The 22,014-nt window shown below is 45.0% G+C and overlaps 1 protein-coding gene across 25 annotated transcripts in view; it reads right to left on the bottom strand.

The window, feature by feature from the left end:
• Positions 1–2,266: 2,266 nt before the first annotated feature.
• Positions 2,267–22,014, bottom strand: part of TNNT3 (troponin T3, fast skeletal type) — a 50,699-nt gene continuing 30,951 nt past the window's right edge. For 24 of the 25 annotated variants that reach the window (XM_089778669.1, XM_075928187.2, XM_089778673.1 and 21 more), the window contains 9 exons: positions 20,193–20,211; positions 17,675–17,720; positions 15,998–16,114; positions 13,522–13,599; positions 13,089–13,202; positions 12,070–12,179; positions 10,881–10,971; positions 10,054–10,094; positions 2,267–2,655 (listed from right to left, as the gene is read on the bottom strand). In XM_089778669.1, the coding sequence (XP_089634795.1) occupies positions 2,601–2,655; positions 10,054–10,094; positions 10,881–10,971; positions 12,070–12,179; positions 13,089–13,202; positions 13,522–13,599; positions 15,998–16,114; positions 17,675–17,720; positions 20,193–20,211 (671 nt within the window). In that variant the 3' untranslated portion in view covers positions 2,267–2,600. Of the gene's footprint in view, positions 2,656–6,688; positions 6,730–10,053; positions 10,095–10,880; positions 10,972–12,069; positions 12,180–13,088; positions 13,203–13,521; positions 13,600–15,997; positions 16,115–17,674; positions 17,721–20,192; positions 20,212–22,014 lie in introns of all 25 variants that reach the window. The other variant, XM_006134916.5, reaches the window with a different exon arrangement.

Below are 22,014 nucleotides of genomic sequence, written 5' to 3' on the forward strand. Positions count from 1 at the left end.
GGAGAAATTGTCTTTGTGGTGCATTAAACAATTAATATCTTTATTCAAACCAGTTGATAGTGTTGAATTTGTAAATGAATTCTAGTTCAGCAGTCGCTTTCTGTAATTGGGTGGTAAAATTCCTTTTTAGTCGAATGGCTACTTTTAAATCCATTATTGAATGCCCAGGAGGTTAAAATGTTCCCCTACAAGTTTATGTGTGTTAACATTCCTGATGACTGATTGGTCCATTTATCCTTTGTCACCTTGCAAAGACTGTCTCTTTTGGCCAATATACATGGCAAAAGGGCACTGCTGGAACTTGATGGCAGATATCACATTAGAGGTGTATGAGTCCCTGATGTAGTGGCTTCTTGCCCTGAATGTTGTAGTTAGCAGCATCTATACCAGAGGATGAATTGACCTATGTCAACACAAACTATTGCCTCTTGGAGAGAGAGATTAATTACATCAATGGGGGAAAACTGATGTATGAAGCATCTATACTACAGCTACATACAGCTATACTAAGTGGCACAGACATGCCTATAGTTAATTCTTTATCACTTCTTATTCAAAGAGGTAGTAAACAGCATATTAATGGAATTTACAATGATGCTAAATTTGAAGAAGTTGCAAACCCCAGTGAGGACAGAGAAATACCACCAGGAGATCTAGAGAGATTAGAGACCTAGAGAGCAAGGGGAAAGTGCACCGCCACTCCCACTGCATCCAAGCTGGCTTCTTGCCAGAGCACTGCAGTGGAGCATACTGGTTTACTTTCACCTCTGGTGAGATCTATTAGCTTTTGAAATAGTTTCCCAATGGAAGTGGTGGAAACCCATCATTTGGAACATTTAAAATAAAACTGGATAAAACACTAGAAAAGTGTATTGTAGGGAACAGTCCTGCACTGGTCTTGGAGATGGGTTGGATAACTTAGTAGGACTTTTTCATGTCTGCCCTTTGATGATTATCTATGTTCTTTCAATTGTCAGTGGAGTTTCTGTCTATTATTGCAGAAAAAAGGAGATGAGAATCTATTAGAATTATTTCTTTGTTAGAAAAGTCTAAGGGTACGTCTAGACTACATGCCTCTGGCGACAGAGGCATGTAGATTAGGCTACCCGACAGAGTAAAATGAAGCGGCGATTTAAATAATCGCCGCTTCATTTAAATTTACATGGCTGCCGCGTTGAGCCGACAAACAGCTGATCAGCTGTTTGTCGGCTCAGCGCGATAGTCTGGACGCTCCCCTGCCGACATCAAAGGGAGTTGTCGACAACCCAGGTATGCCTCCTGGGATGAGGCATACCTGGGTTGTCGACAACTCCCTTTGATGTCGGCAGGGGAGCGTCCAGACTATCGCGCTGAGCCGACAAACAGCTGATCAGCTGTTTGTCGGCTCAACGCGGCAGCCATGTAAATTTAAATGAAGCGGCAATTATTTAAATCGCCGCTTCATTTTACTCTGTCGGGTAGCCTAATCTACATGCCTCTGTCGCCAGAGGCATGTAGTCTAGACGTACCCTAATTCACCAGCCTCCCCCATTTATTAGTAAAAACATGTGAAAAAAGTTACCATTTCTGATCCCATTTTGGGAACCTAAAATTTCATCCAGTTTGGGGAACCAGAAACTCTGAAAAGTTAATGATTGATAGAAAACTACAAGGATGAAATTTGGCCTGCTGCTATTCTGGTTGCCCTCTTCCCCATCAAGATGAATCAAACACTGGTAGAACTCTGACTTCTTGGATCCTTATTCAGTGTTTTTGTGTTCCCAGGCCTCAGAGAGCATCTTTGTTGACTCACTCAGAAATGTCATATTTTAATATTAGATTTTACATTTAAATTTAAGTTTTCATTGCCCTGATAGACTCTTTTATATAATGTCTTAATTGCATTCAGTATTAGTTTCAATACACTTTTTAGAAATACTGTACTGATTACTATTGTTTTTGTAGGTTTTTTCACAACCCTAGTTTTATAATTTCCCCCACTTTTGTCAGCTTTGTCCACCTGTGGCATCATGTCTGACATGTATGTTATAAGCTCTCTAGAGAAAATACTCTTTTTTTGTTATTGATATATTATATAATGCTTAGCAAAATGGGGCCCAGAGACCAATAATAATAAGCCAGATCTTCAGCCAGGGAGCAATGTCTACAGGCATCAACTGAGGATCTGATCCAATAAACGTTGGACAGCCCCTTGAGGTTTTTCAAAGTTGGATACAATTTTAATCTATCGGAATTAAATAGAAGAACCAACAGCAGTCATGAGATATATAATTGAAGTAAGTATCGGTCACACTTTATTTACAAAATCCAGAGATTCATATAGCAATCTATGAAGGAGCCAAGGGCTGATGTCAAGAAAACAAAGGACACATGAAGCAGGAAAGATGCCAGCAGGGAGTCATCGCTGTTCCATGGGAACCACCTTCTTTTTGGTTCAGGACGCTGCTGGAGTTCTCAAAAAGGAGTAGGCAATCCAGGCTGGTGGTGTAGTTTTGCTCAAGCATGGGAGTGAAGTTGATTTATGAAGTGGTTAGGGGGAGGCCAGCGATGTTTAGCCATGCCCACGGTGATGATCCTGCCTGCAGTCACCTTCTGTTTCTTTACTTCCAACGCCCTCCAACTTTGCCCTTGGCTGTGGCACCTGCTTTCTTGCTGCTATAGTACAGAAAGAAGGAAAACACGTCAGTGTGACTGCTGCAGAAAAGTCCTCTGGCCTTTTGTCTTTTCGGACATCTGCTATTTTGCTGAGAGGCGCTAAAACTCGAGTCAGCAGAGCAGGCTGATCAGATAGCCTGTGAATTGGATGCACCTGCTCTAGAGCAGATGTAACATGTTCGGAGGAAAAGATTATTATAGTGGGAGCAGATTTGTCTTTTGGTCTTCAGAGGATAACCAAGAAGTATAGGCATGGACGGGTGAAAGTGTTTGCCCATTACTGAATTGTGTGCCCAGAGAGCAGTGGATCCTTGAAACTACTGGACATGGGCCCCAAACTGCAGAATGCAGATCCAGTTCCAGATCTGAACATTTCCCAAGTTGGATGATGGGTTTAAGTACAATTCTGGAAATGGAGAGGACTTCCTCAAACAGGACTGTGCCAGTACAGTGCCTGGAGGCCCACATCACCTGACAGAATTTTAGAAATTTTTCCCATGCAAAATTATCAGAATTCAATATTTAAATACAACTAAGGCTGATTACAAGAATTGCTTTGCCATGGTAAAGTTCCCCAGACAATGCATAGGGAATATAAAGAATTATAAAATATTTTAAATATTTAAAAAGAATGATCTGTGAGGGTTACAGTTCCCCAGAATTATATGTCCTCTTCTGACACTCATTGGTACCAGTAACCCAGTCTTACTGGGAGGGGCGGGGGTAGGAGGGATGTGTGGATGCAGTCTCCATATGATCGTCAAGCTAAAGCTTGTAAAGCATCCTCAGGAAATGATTACCAAGTACAGATTAAAGCTCTGTAGTCCAGCACTCTCGGGACCTGACTGGTCCTGAACCAGAGAATTTTGCCGAATCATGGGAAGTCAATATTGTTTAGCAACATTACCCACACTTCCACTGTTTACTAGGCTCTTAGAAGACATTTAGGGGTAAATTAGAGCTAAATAACAGCACTGAACACTTGAGAGCCAAGACTGGTGGCTGTAAACAAACTTTATGGGACTGCGGGAAACTTGGCTACACCCATGATAAGTGGACATCCAGCTAACTAAAATCATGCAAGACTATGGATGTTGCCAGACCAGAGAGTGCCTGATTAGAGAGGTTCAACCTGTAATATCTTTTCAATGCATAGTAGCATTCCAACATGCAATCCACTTACCTTCCTGCTGTGAAACAGATGCATGCCTGCTTCAAAGTGAGAAAGTTAGTCTGGTTAGGCTCTGCACTGTGGCAACAATGGGTTCCATGTACAATGCACTGATTCCTTGTGCATTGCATACCCAGTATCCTTCCATCCCAAACATACACCAATAAGGCTACTTCTTGAATCAAACCTCTTGCAGGCTGTTTAATCTTTTTGGTGCTAAATGGCATAACAACGGTGCCAAGCAAATATATCCATGTGACCAGTGGTCATGGATACCCAATGTGGTGTTGATTGGAATGGATGTTTTCCAGGAAGCTACATTTGGAACACGTGTTCCTCAAGGCAGCAGGGAAGGAATTAAAAGGCAACAATGGAAGGGTATATTTAGCATGGCTATATAGGCACCAGCTCACAGTTGGTTTGTTCAGGAGTAGTAGGCTTATGTATGGGAAAGTCTTCCACAGTGACTCATACACACATATAGTGAATACTTTACCTCTCAACCAATTTAAAATAGAAGATGGTCTATTCTGAAAATCAGCCTTTTTACAAGAGAGACAAGGGGTTATTGTCTGTTTACTCAGAAAATATCGTATCTGACATTTTATTAAGCTCAGTGTTCTTTAAACTCATCTCATTCTCCATTCTGCTGGCTTTTGGACTGGATCAAAAATCACCATAGGAACTGCACACCTAAGCTCCAGATCCCCAAATTAATGCAGAACCTTTGTCATACAAGGCTAATACACCAGGATGAAAGACTTCTACTTTGGAATGTCATGCTCTGTTTCTGACGGAAAAATGCCCCATAGTAGCTGGAGGGATCCACAATCACACCTTTCCAAATAAAGTGCCATTCCACGCAGGGAAACCATCTCTGGAAAGAGATGCTTCCAAGAAAAATATCACATCTTCTGATAATTGGGAGGGCCTTTAACATGGTGACATTTCATGTTGTTGGAGTTTTGCTAATAAGAGCAGAAGACACAGGAGGAAGAAAACCACCCATATGAGCTAGTGACACAATCTTGCAAGGTTCTATGAATCCCCTACTCCCTACGAAGTAAAAACATCAAGCCTGTGCTTGGAAGTTCTCAACAGAGAACTGCATCCAAAATATTAAATTTATTTGACATTCCAGTGTCAATGGGGGAAGAGGGGAAGACTTTTTGCTTCTGGTGATACAGGCAGTCCCCGGGTTACGTACAAGATAGGGACTGTAGGTTTGTTCTTAAGTTGAATCTGTATGTAAGTCGGAACTGGCGTCCGGATTCAGCCGCTGCTGAAACTGACCGCCAGTTCTGACTTACATACAGATTCAACTTAAGAACTCCAAGCTTCCCCAAGTCAGCTGCTGCTGAAACTGATCAGCCGCTGATTCCAGGAAGCCTGGGGCAGAGCAACTCTGCCTCGGGCTTCCTGTAGTCAGCGCTGGTCAGTTTCAGCAGCGGCTGACTTGGGGACGCCTGGGGCAGAGCAGCTGGGGTGCTGCTGGGTTGCTCCAGTAGCACTGCTCCTCGGCGCTACTGGACCAACCCAGCAGCACCCCAGCTGCTCTGCCCCAGGCATCCTGATTCAGCCACTGCTGAAACTGACCAGCAGCGGCTGAATCAGGACCTGGGGCAGAGCAGCTGGGGTGCTGCCGGGTTGGTCCAGTAGTGCCCAGAGCGGCGCTGCAGGACCAATTGGCAGCGCCCCAGCTGCTCTGCTCCAGGGTCCAAAACAAAAGCCTGGTCTGCTGGGGGGAGGGGGCAGACTAGCCGCGCCCCCCCCCCCCCCAGCAGACCAGGGACACGGGGAGCAGAGCCGCAGCGGGAAGGTCCCCAGCAGACCACAGGCACCCGGACTGAAGCGGCAGCAGCGGACGGGTTCCCGCGCTTCTGAGGCTTTGCCAGAGCAAAGCCTCAGAAGCGCGGGGAATCGCCGCTGCTGCCGCTTCAGTCCGAGTGCCTGTGGTCTGCTGGGGATGGTCCCCAGCAGACCACAGGCACCGCGACTGAAGCGGTCTCCAGCATACCAGGGGCACCAGAGCAGCTTACGAACGGGGCTTTCTCGCCCCGGAGCTCGCAGGTAGCAATCCGCTACCTCGACCTCCGGGGCGAGAAAGCCCCGTTCGTAAGTGCGGATCCGACATAAGTCGGATCCGCGTAAGTCGGGGACTGCCTGTACTTGCATATTTGAGTCTTTTGCATGAACTGTTCATGGCAGAGAGAAACTGCAAAGAGATGTCAACATTTAGAGAGTTTCCCTCCTCTTCCCACAACTCCTCCTCCTTGCCTTTTACTTCTGTACGCACCCTTCCCCCAACACCTTGTCTCTGATGTATTGAGGTCTCCTGGTGAAAACATGCAACAACAAAGACACATGACTCTCAAGCAGGAAAGAAATTAAATTAAAGAGGTGTGATGGGGAAGGAAAGTGGGAGGTCATATACCAATGAAAAGAACCCATACCCGTGATCACATGACATCCATGTGATGGGGTAACCCTGAATGTCATTTTGCTTATGCATCATACCTTACAATCTCTGCATTCACTTCACTATCCTTTATAAGCAAGGGCCATTTCCACTCCTGAATTCAAAACACTCCAGCCAATATGAACAGTCATAGCTTGAGTGGCTGATGTCTTTGCACAGATTGTGGGAAGGTGTGTGCATGAGAGGTGATGGTTCTTTTACATTAGGATATGGATTCACTTCAGTTTGGCCATCATTTTCTAAGGGTGGGGGCAGATTGGAGGTTGCCCTTCCATCTCTTGCCTCATTCCCTTCTGAGAAGAAAATGTCAGCATCAAAACTGAAGTGTCGTCTGGAACGCTGAGCAGATATCCCAGACGATAGACTGGGATATTGGTACTTACTGCTTCTGGGTCTGATCAATCCGGGTCCTGAGTGTGGTGATCTGCAAACAACATACACGACTAGGGTTTTTAAAAAGCTCTGCTAAGTAACCTGGTTTCCCCCTGGGGAGGGAAGTGGTTTACCTGGCTGGAGGCCTGGAAACAGGACCTTGTAATGGTGAGAAACTCTTTTTTTCCAAATGAGTGGGCTATTGCTAATTGGCAGTACATTTATAAGCCACTTTCACATTTTACAAAGAGGCACAGATCAGGGTTCCTGCTGAAAGAACAGTGCTATTGCCCTTGTTAAAATAGTCCAATGGTTCATGTACAATAGAACACATTTATGATGAGCTCAGGAACAGCTAAACTTCAGGTGAATGACCTAGAAAGTCATAAATTGGCCATTTTGAAAGCCCAGGAGACCTTGAGAGGTGTGATCAGCTTGAGTGTGTGCTGTTCCCACCCTCCCACGCTTCCTTCACCACTACCTGCCACCCCAGCTGTAAATTTACTAGGTAGGTAACAATGTTGAAGTGGAAGATGGGCTTGACCTAGACAGATAAGAAATTGGAAACAGAAAAGCTCCAAACTGGAGGCAAACTAGTGAGTATGCTCAGCAACAAATAACTACAAGGCTTTCATGGGAGGAGAAGTGTATCAGAAGGATGCAGCCTGAATTTACCTCCACCCATCAAAATCATATATGAAGGCCACTGCACTTTGGGAACAAGAGATATTCCAACTGAGAGGTACTAATGGGCTATCTCACATCATGATGTATTGATAGTTAGATTGTAAGCATTCATTAAAATATTCCTGTTGTCTTCAATGAGCTTTGGATCAGATCTCAAGATATTAGGACAATGGGTCATGTGCTCTCCTAGTATTTTCTGTGGGCTAATTAGTGGAGCAGCACTGGTAATGATTTGGGGACAGGAGGCAGAAAATGCACAATGCAAAGGTGAGGATCCTTTCCAGACATTTACCTAATAGACAGAAGGGTTCTCAAAGGGCATAGAGAGGAACTATTAGAAGAGACACACAGCAACCACAGAAGAAAGGCTGGAGAAGGGGATTTGAGGACCTTCCTAAGTCATCTTCCAGACTCTGGCAATTTGTGGTGTAAGGACACTCATGTCCCATCAACTCCAGTGCGGAGTTTGTGCTGAAGATCAGTGCATCCTCTCTCAATCATGGTGCAATTGTAGGTTTGAACTACATGCCCAGGAAAATGAAGGGCTATCACAGAGCATCAGCTAGACCCAATGTGTGGCCGCTGTGTAGTTTTTCCTGATTTAGCACCTCAATGTTGACCTGCAGCACCAGCCTGGCTAGTCCAGTCTTGCAGCAATCTTTGTGCTGTGAATTCATGTCCACTAAAAACTAGAATGAGCCTACAACCCACTTCTGTTTTTCATTTTTCCTGAAGGTTTTTCATTAACCGTCTGAGCCTCCCTACCTCACTTTTCTGCTCTTGGTGAAATTCAGAATTCTTCATTACCTCTGGACCCCATATTCTGAGCAAACTCAGTCCTGGTCTATAGTAGGGAGTTATTTCAAAATAATTCCCCTTATTTTGAAATAACAAGCAGAATGTCCACACTACCAAGCCCATTATTTCAAAATAAGGAGCTGATTATTTTTAAATAACAACTCCTGCTTTCCTTGGGGAATAAAATTATTTCAAAACAGTTATTTCAGGAGTTATTATTATTTCAAAATAATTTCCTAGTATAGACATGCCCTCAAAGTCCAAGGACTGGTGACCCAGCAAAGGTTGCATGGCATTTGAAATTCCTAGTGCTTAAAACAAGAAAAGATCACATCAGGATGGTCTGCCATCTTGGATTTCCCAGACCAAGTTTTCCCATGGCAAACAGGAAAAAAAAGGAAAGAAAGAAAGAGACTGAGACATTAGCGGCAACAGGACAACATCAAAAGGAAAGATCTGCTGCATTCTGTACTTACTTACAGAAGATTAAAAATCTGCTCCATGGATTTGAGTCATTTATCACAATTGGGAATTTTTTTCATTCCTGGCAGAGATTCAGCTTTGCCCTTCAAACTGATTCAACGGCTTGAAACTCACCTTTTGGGCTAAACCTGTGACAGCAGGCATAGCATTCAGTCTCCAACCTGGTACCAGTAAGCAATAGGGGTACATCTACACTGCATTTTAACATTTTCTATAATGAGTCTCAGAGGCCAAGTGTATAGATTAGGTCTCATGGGACTTGTGCTATGGTACTAGAAATAGCAGTATAGACATAGCAGCTCAGGCAGGGGTTTGGAGTCTGAAGCCCAGCCTCCATTCTAGGCTCAGAGCCTGATCTCCAGCCTGTCCCCAGGCATCTACACAGATATGTTTAGCATCATAACACAAGCCCCGAGATCCTGAGTCTGTAGATCTGGGCTCTGACTCACTGTTTTGAAACACAGTGCAGCTGTACATAGAGACGAGTGCTGAAAACCAGGCCCCCTCAGTATCATCTTGTATATCCAATTTTCTTCCTTTTTCTCTCCCTTCCTTTCTTTGTTACTTTATTTCTTCCCTTTTTCCTTTCTCTTTTTTCCTTCTTATACTTTCACTTTCCATCTTGCTCTCTTCTTTCTCTCTCACTCTTTTGTCTTCCTACTCATTCTGACGTTTCTTCTTTCTGTCTCCTATTCTCCTCTCTCACTTTTTTTTTAATTGCACTCTTTGCCCTCTTCTCTTCTTCCTTTTGTACTTTCTACAAGCTACAGGACTCCTCAAGGAAGTGTGCAATCTGGATCTTTCAACAGTCAGTTAGTTCTATCCAGAGCCACCTTAAAACAGGTAGGTTAATCTGTGCTTTTCTGGTTCAAGGAGCAACCTGCTCTCTCTCTCTCTCTCTCTCTCTCTCTCTCCCCCTTTTTGGGTATCTTTTGTGTTATTCTAAATTCTAAGAAATAAAGAAATAGTGTTATGTTCCAAACCTTCCAGCAACAGTATTTTTTATGTTTTTATCTAATTTATCAGTATGTATGCCATGAATATAACAATTCCCACTCTGGCTGTGATGGTGCTGCATTCCTTTTAAACTAGCGGGATGTCATGCTTGGTCCAGAAGATTCATTCCTTCTGAGCATACATGAATCATCCAACAGCAGCTGTTAAACCCCACTGACTTTGTGCCACTGTTCAGACTATACCCTGCTTTGCAAGAATGGAAGGGGAGAGAAAAATGAAGTGAAGGGAGTCCAGCAAGGCTCAGTCTCCTCTTCACTCTGCCAGACGGAACTGAGTGCCAATGTGCTGTCCATCGGTGTGCGCAAGCGCGCGGAATCTTGCCATGCAAGAGGCTCATGCATTTTAGCAGACTTCACTGCTGCTGTCACATGGGCGAACTCTTTGTACTTACAACTTGGATAGCGCCTGCACCCTGCTACGTAGTGATACAATCTAAGAGAAATTAAGATAATTATGTTGGTGCGGGTTGTTCTCAGTCCAGATGTTTTCCAAAAAATTGAAAGGAGGAAGTGAAAAGAAAGAGAGAAACAGCCAGAAATATTGATCCCAGCAGGATCTTGGTCACTGAAGTTTAGTGCAGTTTAGTATGGGCATATTCCATGATCAGACTTGAAAGGGACATGTCAGCACTCTGATACCATGTGACACTTGAGTAAGATGCACATCTTATAGAGGCACAGATTTCATCGGGGCCTCCTAAGAGTTCAGTCCACGGGGAGTGATTTCCGTCCCACACTTTTTTGTTTTAACTCTGATGGAAATAAAAAAATTCCAAAATTTAAATAGGAAATTGAACATGTGATTAAGAAAGTCACTTAGTGATGGTGACAGGTGACTGAAACTGTCTGACCAACCCCTTTTTTATATTCCCTTCCAGGCTAAATAAACAATGGGGCTATTTCTTTTCCCATTGCAGGGAGCAGGGAATGAGGGATGAGAGGAGCATGCCTCATTTCCATAGATTCTGATCTAATCAGTTCCAACATTAAGACTCAATTGCAGCCAGCTAATATTAGCCCTGTGCATGAGATAGGCACAGTAATGGAAACTAAGATTCCAGTGTGCTGTCGACACCTGTGGCAATTAATATTCCAAAAGTTGTTTGTGGGATTAGCTGAATGACATCTCCACATCGCATTGCCTATTGGTGTTTCACAGCTTCCTGCAGATTGGACCCAGAGGGGACCGATGCTCTGACCAACTTGCTTCTCAACCCACCTCATATTTTTGTCTCTTCATCTTCTCTCCAAATTCAAATTTCTCAGTTTCCAGTTGGTATAACCAGTCCCACAATTCCTTGGCCTTCTCTCTGTGCATTTAGGAAGGAGGAAGACAGGAGAAATATTTCACACATAGGAAATGTCACATGGTTGCTGTGGCCCTCAGGACACTAGCAGAATTGTGTGTGTGTGTGTGTGTGTGTGTGTGTGTGTGTGTGTGTGTGTGTGTGTGCGCAACATGTACAACTTCCCCTTCAAAATTCCTCTCCATCTTTATGTTACTCACTATGTTTATGGTCAGACTTTGGTTTTTCTTCAGCTTTATCCCTGTTAACATTTCAGCCTTGCACTGTTTCCTCTATCAGGCATTGGCGTCCTTTCACAAATTTGTTTATTTATGTACTTGGCTCTTAGTCTCTTAGGGTAAGTGGTGTTTGGGGTTCCAAAGGCTGAATTCACAAGCTGAGCAGTTGGCATGGTAGCTTTCACCAGTCTCAGAGCTAAGATGAGTGAGCAAAAGTGACCCAGGGCAACATTACTTAGAGATTGGCCTGGACCAAAACACTAGATCTCTAGAACCCACAAACTCTGAGAAGGTTCACATCTTGATCTCAGCAGTTCAGACTCATCTCTACTATTACTGACGCTGGCAGAAGCCTGCTCTTCTTCCCTACCCTCACTGATGCACGTCCTTGAATTGCAGAACAGGCCGTCCTCGCTTTCCAAGAAATGTTCCAAAAAACTTGGACTTACAGTGAAACAACTTAAAGCGGGGATTTTCTTTTCCTGTGGCCAACTTCCATTTGCAAAAATTGTCGGGGGGAGGCAGGGTGCAACTTAAGAGCGGGCAATGGGAGGACTTATAAGGCATCAGTTCCTACGAGCGTCAACAACTGTAGTGCGGAACAGCTGTACACTGGGGTGACTTATAGCAGGGACACCCTGTTCTATGACATTGACTGTCCCCTTTCCCCCTTTGGGTCCCAGCTCAGCCAAAGGCAGGATTTAACATTGACTTCCTCAGGTCTCCACAGTAGCCTTATGAGAAAGCTCCTTCAGTGGAGGAGACCCCTGACAACTAGAAGAAATTTCTCTGTGCCCTCATTCAGATCTGTCAGCTTTGACCTCTTCATAGGCTCCTGAGAAATTATCTAATCTACTTGCAGCAAATGAAGATGGCATGTTACCTCAGCTTGTCTTCATTCAGGTGGTCAATATTCAGTGGTTTGCGCCTCTCTGCCAGGATCTTCTTCTTCATTTCCCTAGCAGTCTGCTTCTTTCCTCTCTTCTGGTCAGCCTGCAGGAAACATATTTCCAGAACATTAGTGGATGCTGCCCAGCACAAATTCAGGATGAAGTAACGAAGTATTGTGGAAGGGCTAAGAAACACTGGACATCTGCTGGAGCAGGGGTGGGCAAAAGAACCTCCGCGGGCTGGATCTGGCCCGTCAAGCAGGTGGATCTGGCCCACGGAGGCTCTGTTACTCCCTCGTCCCCAGGCCAATTAAGGCCTAGGGGCGAGGGAGTACATGAAACCTCCTCCTGCCCTGTTAGGGGCACACAGTGCTTTGAAGCACCCACGCTACTGGGCGGGGGGAGGGAGCAGAGAAGGCTTCCCACACTCCTCTGCCCCCAGGCTCTAATTGGCCTACAGGCAGGGAAGCGAGGGAAGTCTCCTCCCAAGCCAGGGGCATGGGCACCTTGGGGGAATGTGGGGTGGGGGCAAAGGCACTCCCTCATCCCCCAGACCAGTCATTGTCTGAGGGTAGGGAACCCAGAAATGCCTTGGCTCCGCCCCTTCCGCTTGTTGCTCCACCCCTTCCTGTGTGGCCCGGGGCCACTTCAAAAATTGTCGAAGTGGTCCCAAGCAAAAAATTATTGTCCACCCCTATGCTGGAACATTTCAGGCAGATAGATGCACTGGAGGCATTATTACATTCGTAACAATGCTTACTATATAGGAGTTGAAAACCTCCTAAAAGTTCTGCAATTGCTTTGAAACTTCAGGGAATCCCAAGCAGTTATAAACTTTGTCATGAAAATCTAAGAGATTCCTAGCAACTTCTGGAACAAACTCAGAGAATTCCTAATGATTGGGAGAGAATTTAGGAGATGCAAGGGGGACGGAGAGGTACACGAGCAGTGATAAAACTCAGAGAGGTGTGTTTAGTGCTTCCACTTTTCATCAATTGATCAATGCCATTACCTTTGCCAAATAGCTGCTGTATGTGGCCCCCATGGAAGTCAGAGCCTTCTTTTTCTTAATGTCATCCTCAGCTCTTCTCTTAGCATCTTCCTCCTCTCTCCTTACCTTCTCCTCCTGCAGAGTGCATCATAGGAAACCAGTTATTGTAAGGACTTTGTCTAGGGGAGCCTACACCTACTCCACTAGCAGCAAGGAGTCACTCCAGGGAACACTGTAGGAATGTATGCATCTGGGAACTTATAGCTGCTTCCTTCCCAGAGTCTGCCCAGTTAGTCTCAGAATGAAGAATAGAGCACTATCTTCTTGGGTGTTCCTGAGGCAGGCAGGACCTGCAGCTTCCCTCCATCTCCTTCAAAGTTCCCAAGGAAGGTCTAAGTCCACAGATACTTTCTTGTTATGTGTCAAGAGGAAAAGAGAAAGCAGAGGCACTTACAGCTATCCGGACCTGACGCTCCTTCTCTTTCTCAGCCCGGATTCTTTGCTGTTCTGATCTTTCGGCTCTGCGTTTCTCCTGCTCAAAACAAAGGAAGAGGCACAGAGTCACCTGTATGTGGCTTTGTCTACATATTAGGCAGTAGACCTTTCCCGTTACTTTACCAAAGTATGCAGGTTGTGGTATCCTGCTGAAAGACCCCAGGTATTTCCATGACTGGGGAAGTTTCAACAACTGGGAGGCTGAGAACAGGGATAAGTCACAAGGAGCATGGTCACCTTGTGCAGTGTGGAACAGGCTTCCCTAAAGTCAGAGCAAAACAAGTAGAATAGAATGTCCATCTACACAGGGGACCATAGGCTAGCAGGTGGTTTCTACATTTGGCTTGAAAATGGTTATGCCTCACCCACCACATTTAAAGTTCACTAGATTGAACCAGTTTTAAACTGCACTGAAAACCAGCTCATGAAAAAAATGGTTTTATCCCAGTGCAGTTAGGGGGTAGATTAACCATATCTTGCAATCCTTGCCTTATCTAAAGTAGGAAGAGGGTTACCCTTATGTATGTCTGAGTTTCAGGACCAAAGAGACTGGTCTCCTCCTATGTGTCACTCCTACTCCTGGTGTTTCTTTTGTTGTTATAACATATATGGGGTAAGAGCATAAGTGCTTCTATAAGCGAGGAAGTGATACCATTGCTTAGAAACAGACATTATACAGACACTAGCTGTGGTATCATTTCCTTAATTGTGGTAGCATCCAAGATTCCCATTCACAACTCTCTTCAATCAGGCCTTTAACAACCTTTGCTATCTGAGCTAATGGGCTTCATATGTAGTTTTGTAATGACTGGCAACCCCCCTTGATATTCTAGTTCTGCAATACCCTTTCATAGTCCAGTTCTGAGACTCACCACACCTCTGCTATTTTACTCAACTTTCGCCTCCCAGGGTATGTCCACACTAGTGCTACATCTACACTGCCCCTTCTTGGGCAAGAAAATATGCAAATGAGGCAAAGTGTGGAATATCGCCGCACCTCATTTGCATAATTAATGAGGCTCCGTTTTTGCACAAGAGGCTTTTGCGCAAAAAGGAGCCATCCATACTGCTCCTTTTTGCGCAAAACCCCCTCTTACGCAAGAGTTGTTTCGTCCTGAAAAAAATGCGGGAGAATGGCTCTTGTGTAAGAGGGGGTTTTGTGCAAAAAGGAGCAGGGTGGACGGCTCCTTTTTGCACAAAAGCCTCTTGCAGAAAAACGGAGCCTCATTAATTATGCAAATGAGGCATGGCAATATTCCATGCTTCATCTCATTTGCATATTTTTTTGCACATAGCCTAGGAAGTTATTTTGAAATAATTAAATTTGGAATAACTCCCAAAATAACTCTTTTGAAATAAGCTTATTTCCCAAGGAAAGCAGGAGTACAGATTTCAAAATAACTAGCTCTTTATTTCAAAATAATGGGCTTGGTAAGGTGAATGCTTGGTAAGGTGAATGTATTTTGAAATAAGATGGTTATTTTGAAATAACTCCCTATTGTAGACTAGGGCCCAAAAACCTGCCACTCCAGTCTTGAGAGTCCACCTCATCACTTTACCAATTCACTTCAGACTTGGTCTGCAGGAGCCTCCTCCCAGATAGGCCACAGGAGAGCAGAAGTGGCCTATGGTCCTGAGCTGTGCTTAATTGTATATGGTGTTTTATGGTATAAGTAAACTCACACATTCAGGAATGATGAGAAGACCCAAGACTTATTTTCATTTGGGGCCTAACCTAAGTTTGCATTTAGCTCTTCAGAAATGATAAGCTATCACACTGATCAAATATGTTCAACACTTCCCTCATTAAGACTACACTGCAAGGTGTCCTGGATTTCCACCGTGGCACGTGGGCACATTCCACTCAGCGCCAACCAAAAATGTACAGCCATTCTTTTGATCACACTCTGAATAAGATATAGTCACCTTGAAGGACTATCTTCTCCTATTCTCCTGTCTCCACTTGTTGGACAGAAGGGGTACGTCTAGACTACAGGGTTTTGTCGACAGAAGTTTTGTCGACAGATACTGTCGACAAAGCTTCTGTCGACAAAGAGCGTCTAGACTACATTCAGTTCTGTCGACAAAGCAAGCTGCTTTGTCGACAAAACCCTGTAGTCTAGACACAACCCTACATGCAATAATACCTTCTGTCGACAGAACTCTGTCGACAGAAGGCGTTATGCCTCGTAAAATGAGGTTTACCAGCGTCGACAAAACTGCTGAGTTCTGTCGACGATATGTCTTCAGAACTCAGCGTTGTGTAGACGCAGGTATAGTTTTATCAACAAAAGTCCACTTTTGTCGACAAAACTCTGTAGTCTAGACACACCCAAGAAGTGATTCTGCAAGGTTCCAGTTCAGTTCCAACTCTCTGAGGTAACAAGCCGCACTATAAAGCAGAAATCACTGGTGATTGCACCATACAGACTTACAATTCTTTCTTTCAGGGCAAGCAGTTCCTCCTCTTCCTTCTTCCTGCCCTCAAAGTGATTGTCAATTAAGGCTTGCAGTTCTATCAGGTCTTTGTTCTGCCTCTTCTTTTGGATGTCCTGGAGGAGCAGTAAAGTGTTATTACAAGAACAATCTAACATTGGTACAGCTCCTTCCATCTCAGAATGTCAACACTCTGTACAAATTGGCTTAGTACTTATAGCTGCATTTTACTCATAGGAAAATTGAAACACAAAGGGCATCATCTGAAGCCCAGTGAAGTCAATGGGATCCTTTCTATTGACTTGGGTGCTGAATCAGGACCAGGGACATTCAGGGTACGTCTATACTGCACAGCTATTTAGGGATACTGGAGGTATCCCAAAATAGCTACCCCATGTCTACACAAGCCGCTCGGTATTTCAAAATATTTTTCAAAATAACGGGCATACTATTTTGGCATCCCAGGAAACCTTGTTGCACAAGTGGTAAGGGATGGCTTGAAATAGCATGTTATTTTGAAATTTGGTGCTGTGTAGATGTGCCAAATTCCAAAATAAGTTATTTTGAAATAGATTTGAAATAAGATACACAATTTGTGGAGTGCACATTGTGTAACTTATTTCGAGTTTAGGGTGCTGTGTAGACGCACCCTTAGTGACTTGCCCAAAACAGGCGATAGAGCCCTAGTTTCTCAGGTCCCACTTCCTTCTGTATTCAATGGACTATCCTATCATCTGCTCTTACCCTCCTTTTACATTTCTCTGGATGCTCCTCATTTTATCTGAGTATTCCGGCACCAGCCAAAACTAACACAAGCTTAATTTACTTGTGGATAATGTAAACAGTACAGTGACCCTGACTGATCTTATAACGTATCCTGATGGAATCATGTGCCTCTCATCACAAGGGCTTTTTCTTTTCCTGTTGACTTACTAGAAACATATTTGGATCCATGGTTGTTTGGTGGAGCCATTCTGAGCACTGTTTCTCAGAGACAGCCATGATAAAACTTGCTTCGTGTGCATGGATTCATTACAGGCAACATACACAGTTGGAAAAATATCCTCCAAGGGACCTGATTCTTTAAATCTCTTTTCTGCTTATTGGTGCATTGTTGGGAGAGGGACTTGTTTGTTTGTTTGTGAAGGGGGGCTTAGTTTACATTTTTTTAATGGCCAATTGAAGGACATAACCATTTCCCATGCAGTCTCTTGATACCATGAAATCTCTTTCATGGCCACTCATTAAACTCTAAACCTAATCTCATTTCATCATTCTTGTGTCAGGGGAGCTGTGTGGAAGACTAAGCTAAAAGACAGGACAAGGAAGTGACTGAAGAGACAGTTGAATTGTCCTTGAAAAACTGAGGAATAATTAATTGACAAAAATAAAGATCACGGTAAAGGTCTGCAAGGAAGAAGATCTGAAGGCTTTATAAGCAGTTACTAATTCCATTTCCACCCTTCAGGTTTCTCTTTCCAAGACAAACTAAGCCTGAAATACAACACTACAACTAAAGCAATGGGTAAGTAGGATTTTCAGATGTGGACTCCAGATTAATCTTTCACAGAAAATAGGCTCCTTTTGCCCTTGGCTACAAGACAGTGACATTTTCACAAAGTGAAGCAGGAGAATTTGATGTGTGTGTGTGATGTACGTCTGCCAGCAATACTTACATCAAAGTCTACTTTCTCACCCTCTGGTATTTTAGGAGCAGTCAGTCTGTAGGAGATGAAAAATAGAATGAATTGAGCCTCAAACAACCATGAGATTCATTGTGATAGGAGGGAGAAATGTTGATGGGAAGGTACAGCTGAAAGTATGGCTTGATTGAAAACTGCACTCTTCTTTCACAGGCAGAAGAAGGAAGAGGTGCAGGGGTGATGACCTCTTCCACATGTGTATGGTGTCACTCCGTTTTGCACAAAATGGCACAGAATGGGACTACACACATGTAAAGTTCCATAAGCCTGAAAAGACAAAGAATTATGCATGCCGCATCCTGGGATGCTGGCTTGTTGAAGATTCAGGGCACTGATCCAACACAGCCAGAAAATCCCCGGGGAATCCTGGCCAAATCCTCTGGAGACCAGGACAGCCCAATTGTGTGGTTGCCTGCCAGCAACATTGCAAGTATGGGTAACTTCCATGACATGTTGCCATTGGCTGCCTGTCTCCTAAATCCAGCTACTGCAATTCATGGTCCTTTTAATGGTTTGAGGAACAATGGAAAGGCTTTAATGCTGAATCCCTCAGCATTCATGACCTGCGGTAAATTTCTGTCCCCTGTCAGATATTCTCTTTTACCCTCACATATTGTTGCAAAGGGGGCTGCAGAGCAGGGAGAGAAATAAGGGCAGATCATACAATACACTTGCCTTTCCTCTCTTGGTACTCTCTGTTCCCATGTGTATGCAGCCCAGAAGAAATGAGCTAATAACATGAGCTCAGATTCAGCTCACAGGAGGTGTTACAGGGGATGGAGTAGGAGCTCTTAGCTGTGGGGACCTGATATCTGTGCCAGTCCTAGCTGTAACAGAGATGTATGAGCAGGTATGGGTCAGGTTTCTATGTCTTGGCCTGTAAATACTCTGAGGCTAGGTCTACACTGGCAGCTTCTTGCTCAAGAACTGTTTTGCGGAAGAGTTCTTGTGCAAAAAGTCTTACATAAGAGCACGTCTACACTGGCATGTGCTTTTGCGCAAGAGGATCCATAGCAGTGTGGATGCTGTCTTGCGCAAGAAAGCTCTGATGGCCGTTTTAAACATAGGGGCTTCTTGCGCAAGAAATTCATGTTGCCTGTCTACACTGCCTTCTTGTGGAACAGCTCTTGTGCAAGAGGGATTATTCCTCATGGGGAGAGGAATAAGTCTTCCAGAAGAAGCCCTGCTTTACAACGCTATATAGGCAGTCCCCGACTTACGCGGATCCGACTTACGTCGGATACGCAGTTATGAACGGGGCTGCCCCGGAGGACACGGACTGCGGGACCTCGCGGTCCTGCCGCCCGTGTACTCCGGGGCTTTCTCCGCGTCTCCCTGGTCTGCAGACCAGGAAGACGCGGGGCAAAGCCGCGGGGGGGCTTGGGCAGCGAGGCAGCCCAGGCGCGCCTGGTCTGCCCCGCTGCCAGCTTCCCCGCGGCTTTGCAAAGCCTCGGGGAAGCCGGCAGCGGGACAGCCCAGACGCCCCGCGGCTGTCCCGCTGCTGGCGTCCTCAGAGGCTTTGCTCCCCATCTCCCTGGCAGACCAGGGAGACTGGGAGCAAAGCCGCGGAGGACCCAGGTGGCGGGACCGCGGTGCGTCTTGGTCTGCCGCCCGCGTCTTCCTGGTCTGCTAGGGTGCTGGGGGTGCAGCTAGTACGCCTCTCCCCCCCCAGCAGACTAGGCTTTTCTCCAGACGCCTGCGGCAGAGCAGCTGGGGCGCTGCCGGTTGGTCCCGCAGCGCCACTCTGGGCGCTACTGGAGCAACCCGGCAGCACCCCAGCTGCTCTGCCCCAGGTGTCCTGATTCAGCCGCTGCTGGTCAGTTGCAGCAGCGGCTGAATCAGGACACCTGGGGCAGAGCAGATGGGGAGCTGCTGGGTTGGTCCCGCAGCGCCGCTCCTTGGCGCTACTGGAGCAACCCAGCAGCACCCCAGCTGCTCTGCCCCAGGCGTCCCCAAGTCAGCTTCTGCTGAAACTGACCAGCGCTGACTACAGGAAGCCCGAGGCAGAGTTGCTCTGCCCCGGGCTTCCTGGAATCAGCTGCTGATCAGTTTCAGCAGCAGCTGACTTGAGGACACCTGGGGTTCTTAAGTTGATTCTGTATGTAAGTCAGAACTGGCGGTCAGTTTCAGCAGCGGCTGAATCTGGACGCCAGTTCCGACTTACATACAGATTCATCTTAAGAACAAACCTACAGTCCCTATCTTGTACGTAACCCGGGGACTGCCTGTACTGTAAATTTACTTGCGCAAGAATGCGCTTACAGTATAGACACCCGGCAAGTTTTTGCACAAGAACAGCTGTTGCCTTACAGTAGCCTCTGATGGACGGAGGTAGTCTATGGAAGAGTACAAAAATGCTGTATGTTCTATGAATGAGGAGGAGGAAAGGGCTGCTCATAGATAGTGGGAGACTTTTTTCTGGTAGGAGGCCCACGAATGGTCAGCACATTGATACCAGTAATTTAAAAAGCAACCATTAATGCACACTTACTTTGGCCTGGGCTTTTCCTCTGAGTTTGGAAACAGGGACCGAAAAGAGAAGAGAGGGGAGAAAAGAGGGAGAACAGTTAGAATGAGTAACACAACACCCGCTGCACTCTGTTAAAGCTGGAAAACAGAAGGGAAATCCTGTTTTAGGAGGAATTGTCCCGGAAGAACTGTTACACCTCATACACATCCAAAAGAGACCAGCCCCTTTGTTGTGAGTGAATAGCAGGCTGATTTGACCTCAAATCAGAGCTCTACAGAAAAGGAAAGGAAACAAGAGATTGTTTAAAAGTCCTAACATAGCATCTGGAAGGAAATTTTTTCATTTTTGAGGTGAATGCTAGTTTTTACCCACTGGAGACCAAAGCTATAGGTAGGATGACACAGCGGGAGGGTAAAAAAGAATATTCCCCCTCCTGTGTCAGTGTCTCTTTTACCCTGGTGGACATTCTCAGTAACGCCCCTAACATCAATGGAGGCATTTGGGGCTTACACTGGTGTAAATGAGAACTAAACTTGGCTCCAGATCTATCAAAATGTTGTATACATAGTTCAAAAGGAGACTAGTTTTATGGTAAATCAACTCTGGTTGCATTCACTTCCAGACACCCCTGCAGGGCGTTTCTGTTTCCAAACATCTCCATGTTCTCTCTGTCTCTCCATACACAGCAGTGCCCCCTCACAGTCTAGAAAGATCATCCTGCATGAGATGATCAGTTCATAAGACCAGTTGATACACAGGTGAATACACCAAGCAAAATTCTCATGAATATTAATGAGGGTGACACTTGCATCTCCAGGAGCGAACAGATCCTACAGTATTCAATGTAACCAGGATAGTCAGTCCTGGGGTTTTCATAATGAGACACATTCTGCTGGACCAAACAGTCATTTACTGTTTTAGCAATGTGGTATATTTCACACATTTTGTGCCTGATTCTCCTGGAGTGACTCCCATAAGTGAAAGCCCATCAAAGCCATATATTCTATCCTAATACTGTCACCTGTGGATACCCATTGACTTTCCTAGCCATATGCTAAGTTTGAACTTTTAGGAATTCATCTGAATTCTGCCATACAATGCTCTTGTTTTGCTTGCTTGGGGTGGATTAGAAATAAAAAGCTCACAGCCGATTGAGTCCATTATGAACGGAGCCAGCTTTGAGGAGCTCAGCTTCACTTAGGAATAGATCCAAGCACCCAGTTATCCAGAAACAATATTTTCAATCTGTAATAATTGGAGGTCACATAATTATATTTTGATGCATTTCAAAGGATGAACCTTTTTTTTTTAAGGATTCCTTGTTCATCAGGAAGCTCAGTCTTGGCACCTTCACTACCACAGTATGTTCAAGCAGCCATCATCTGTCATACTGTTTACATACTCCACTCAGCTCCCCTTCTTACTTCTGGGGAGAAAGGCAACAATTCTAGCAACAGCCAGTTCTGCCTTCCACCAGGTTGGGTGGGTGGGTCAGTGTTTTTCCTTCTCTCATCCACCCAGCTGGGGCTGCCTTCCTCTGTATTTATCTGCTGCCCGCTGGTGGGATCCACTTGTTAATTGATCCCGTAGTTAGTCTCAGTTGACCTATATTGGTGGGGACTTGAGTGACAGGTGATTGTCAGCACTGAATTGAAGTTGGGAGGAGGAGCTGAATTTACAGGGAAGCTGTTGGAAAATGCAGGGAAATCCCCAATCCAAAAACTCGTCACCCTCACATTTTTGCAAGTATATGGGGAGAAGAGGTGAGTTGGACAAGGCAGAATAAAATAAAATTAAATGTTCAATTGATTAGAAGGCCACAAAATCACCTCTAAAATCAGTG

The sequence above is a fragment of the Pelodiscus sinensis genome, chromosome 5 (genome assembly GCF_052426305.1).
Source record: "Pelodiscus sinensis isolate ZL-2025 chromosome 5, ASM5242630v1, whole genome shotgun sequence".
In the NCBI taxonomy this organism is placed as follows: Eukaryota; Metazoa; Chordata; order Testudines; family Trionychidae; genus Pelodiscus; species Pelodiscus sinensis.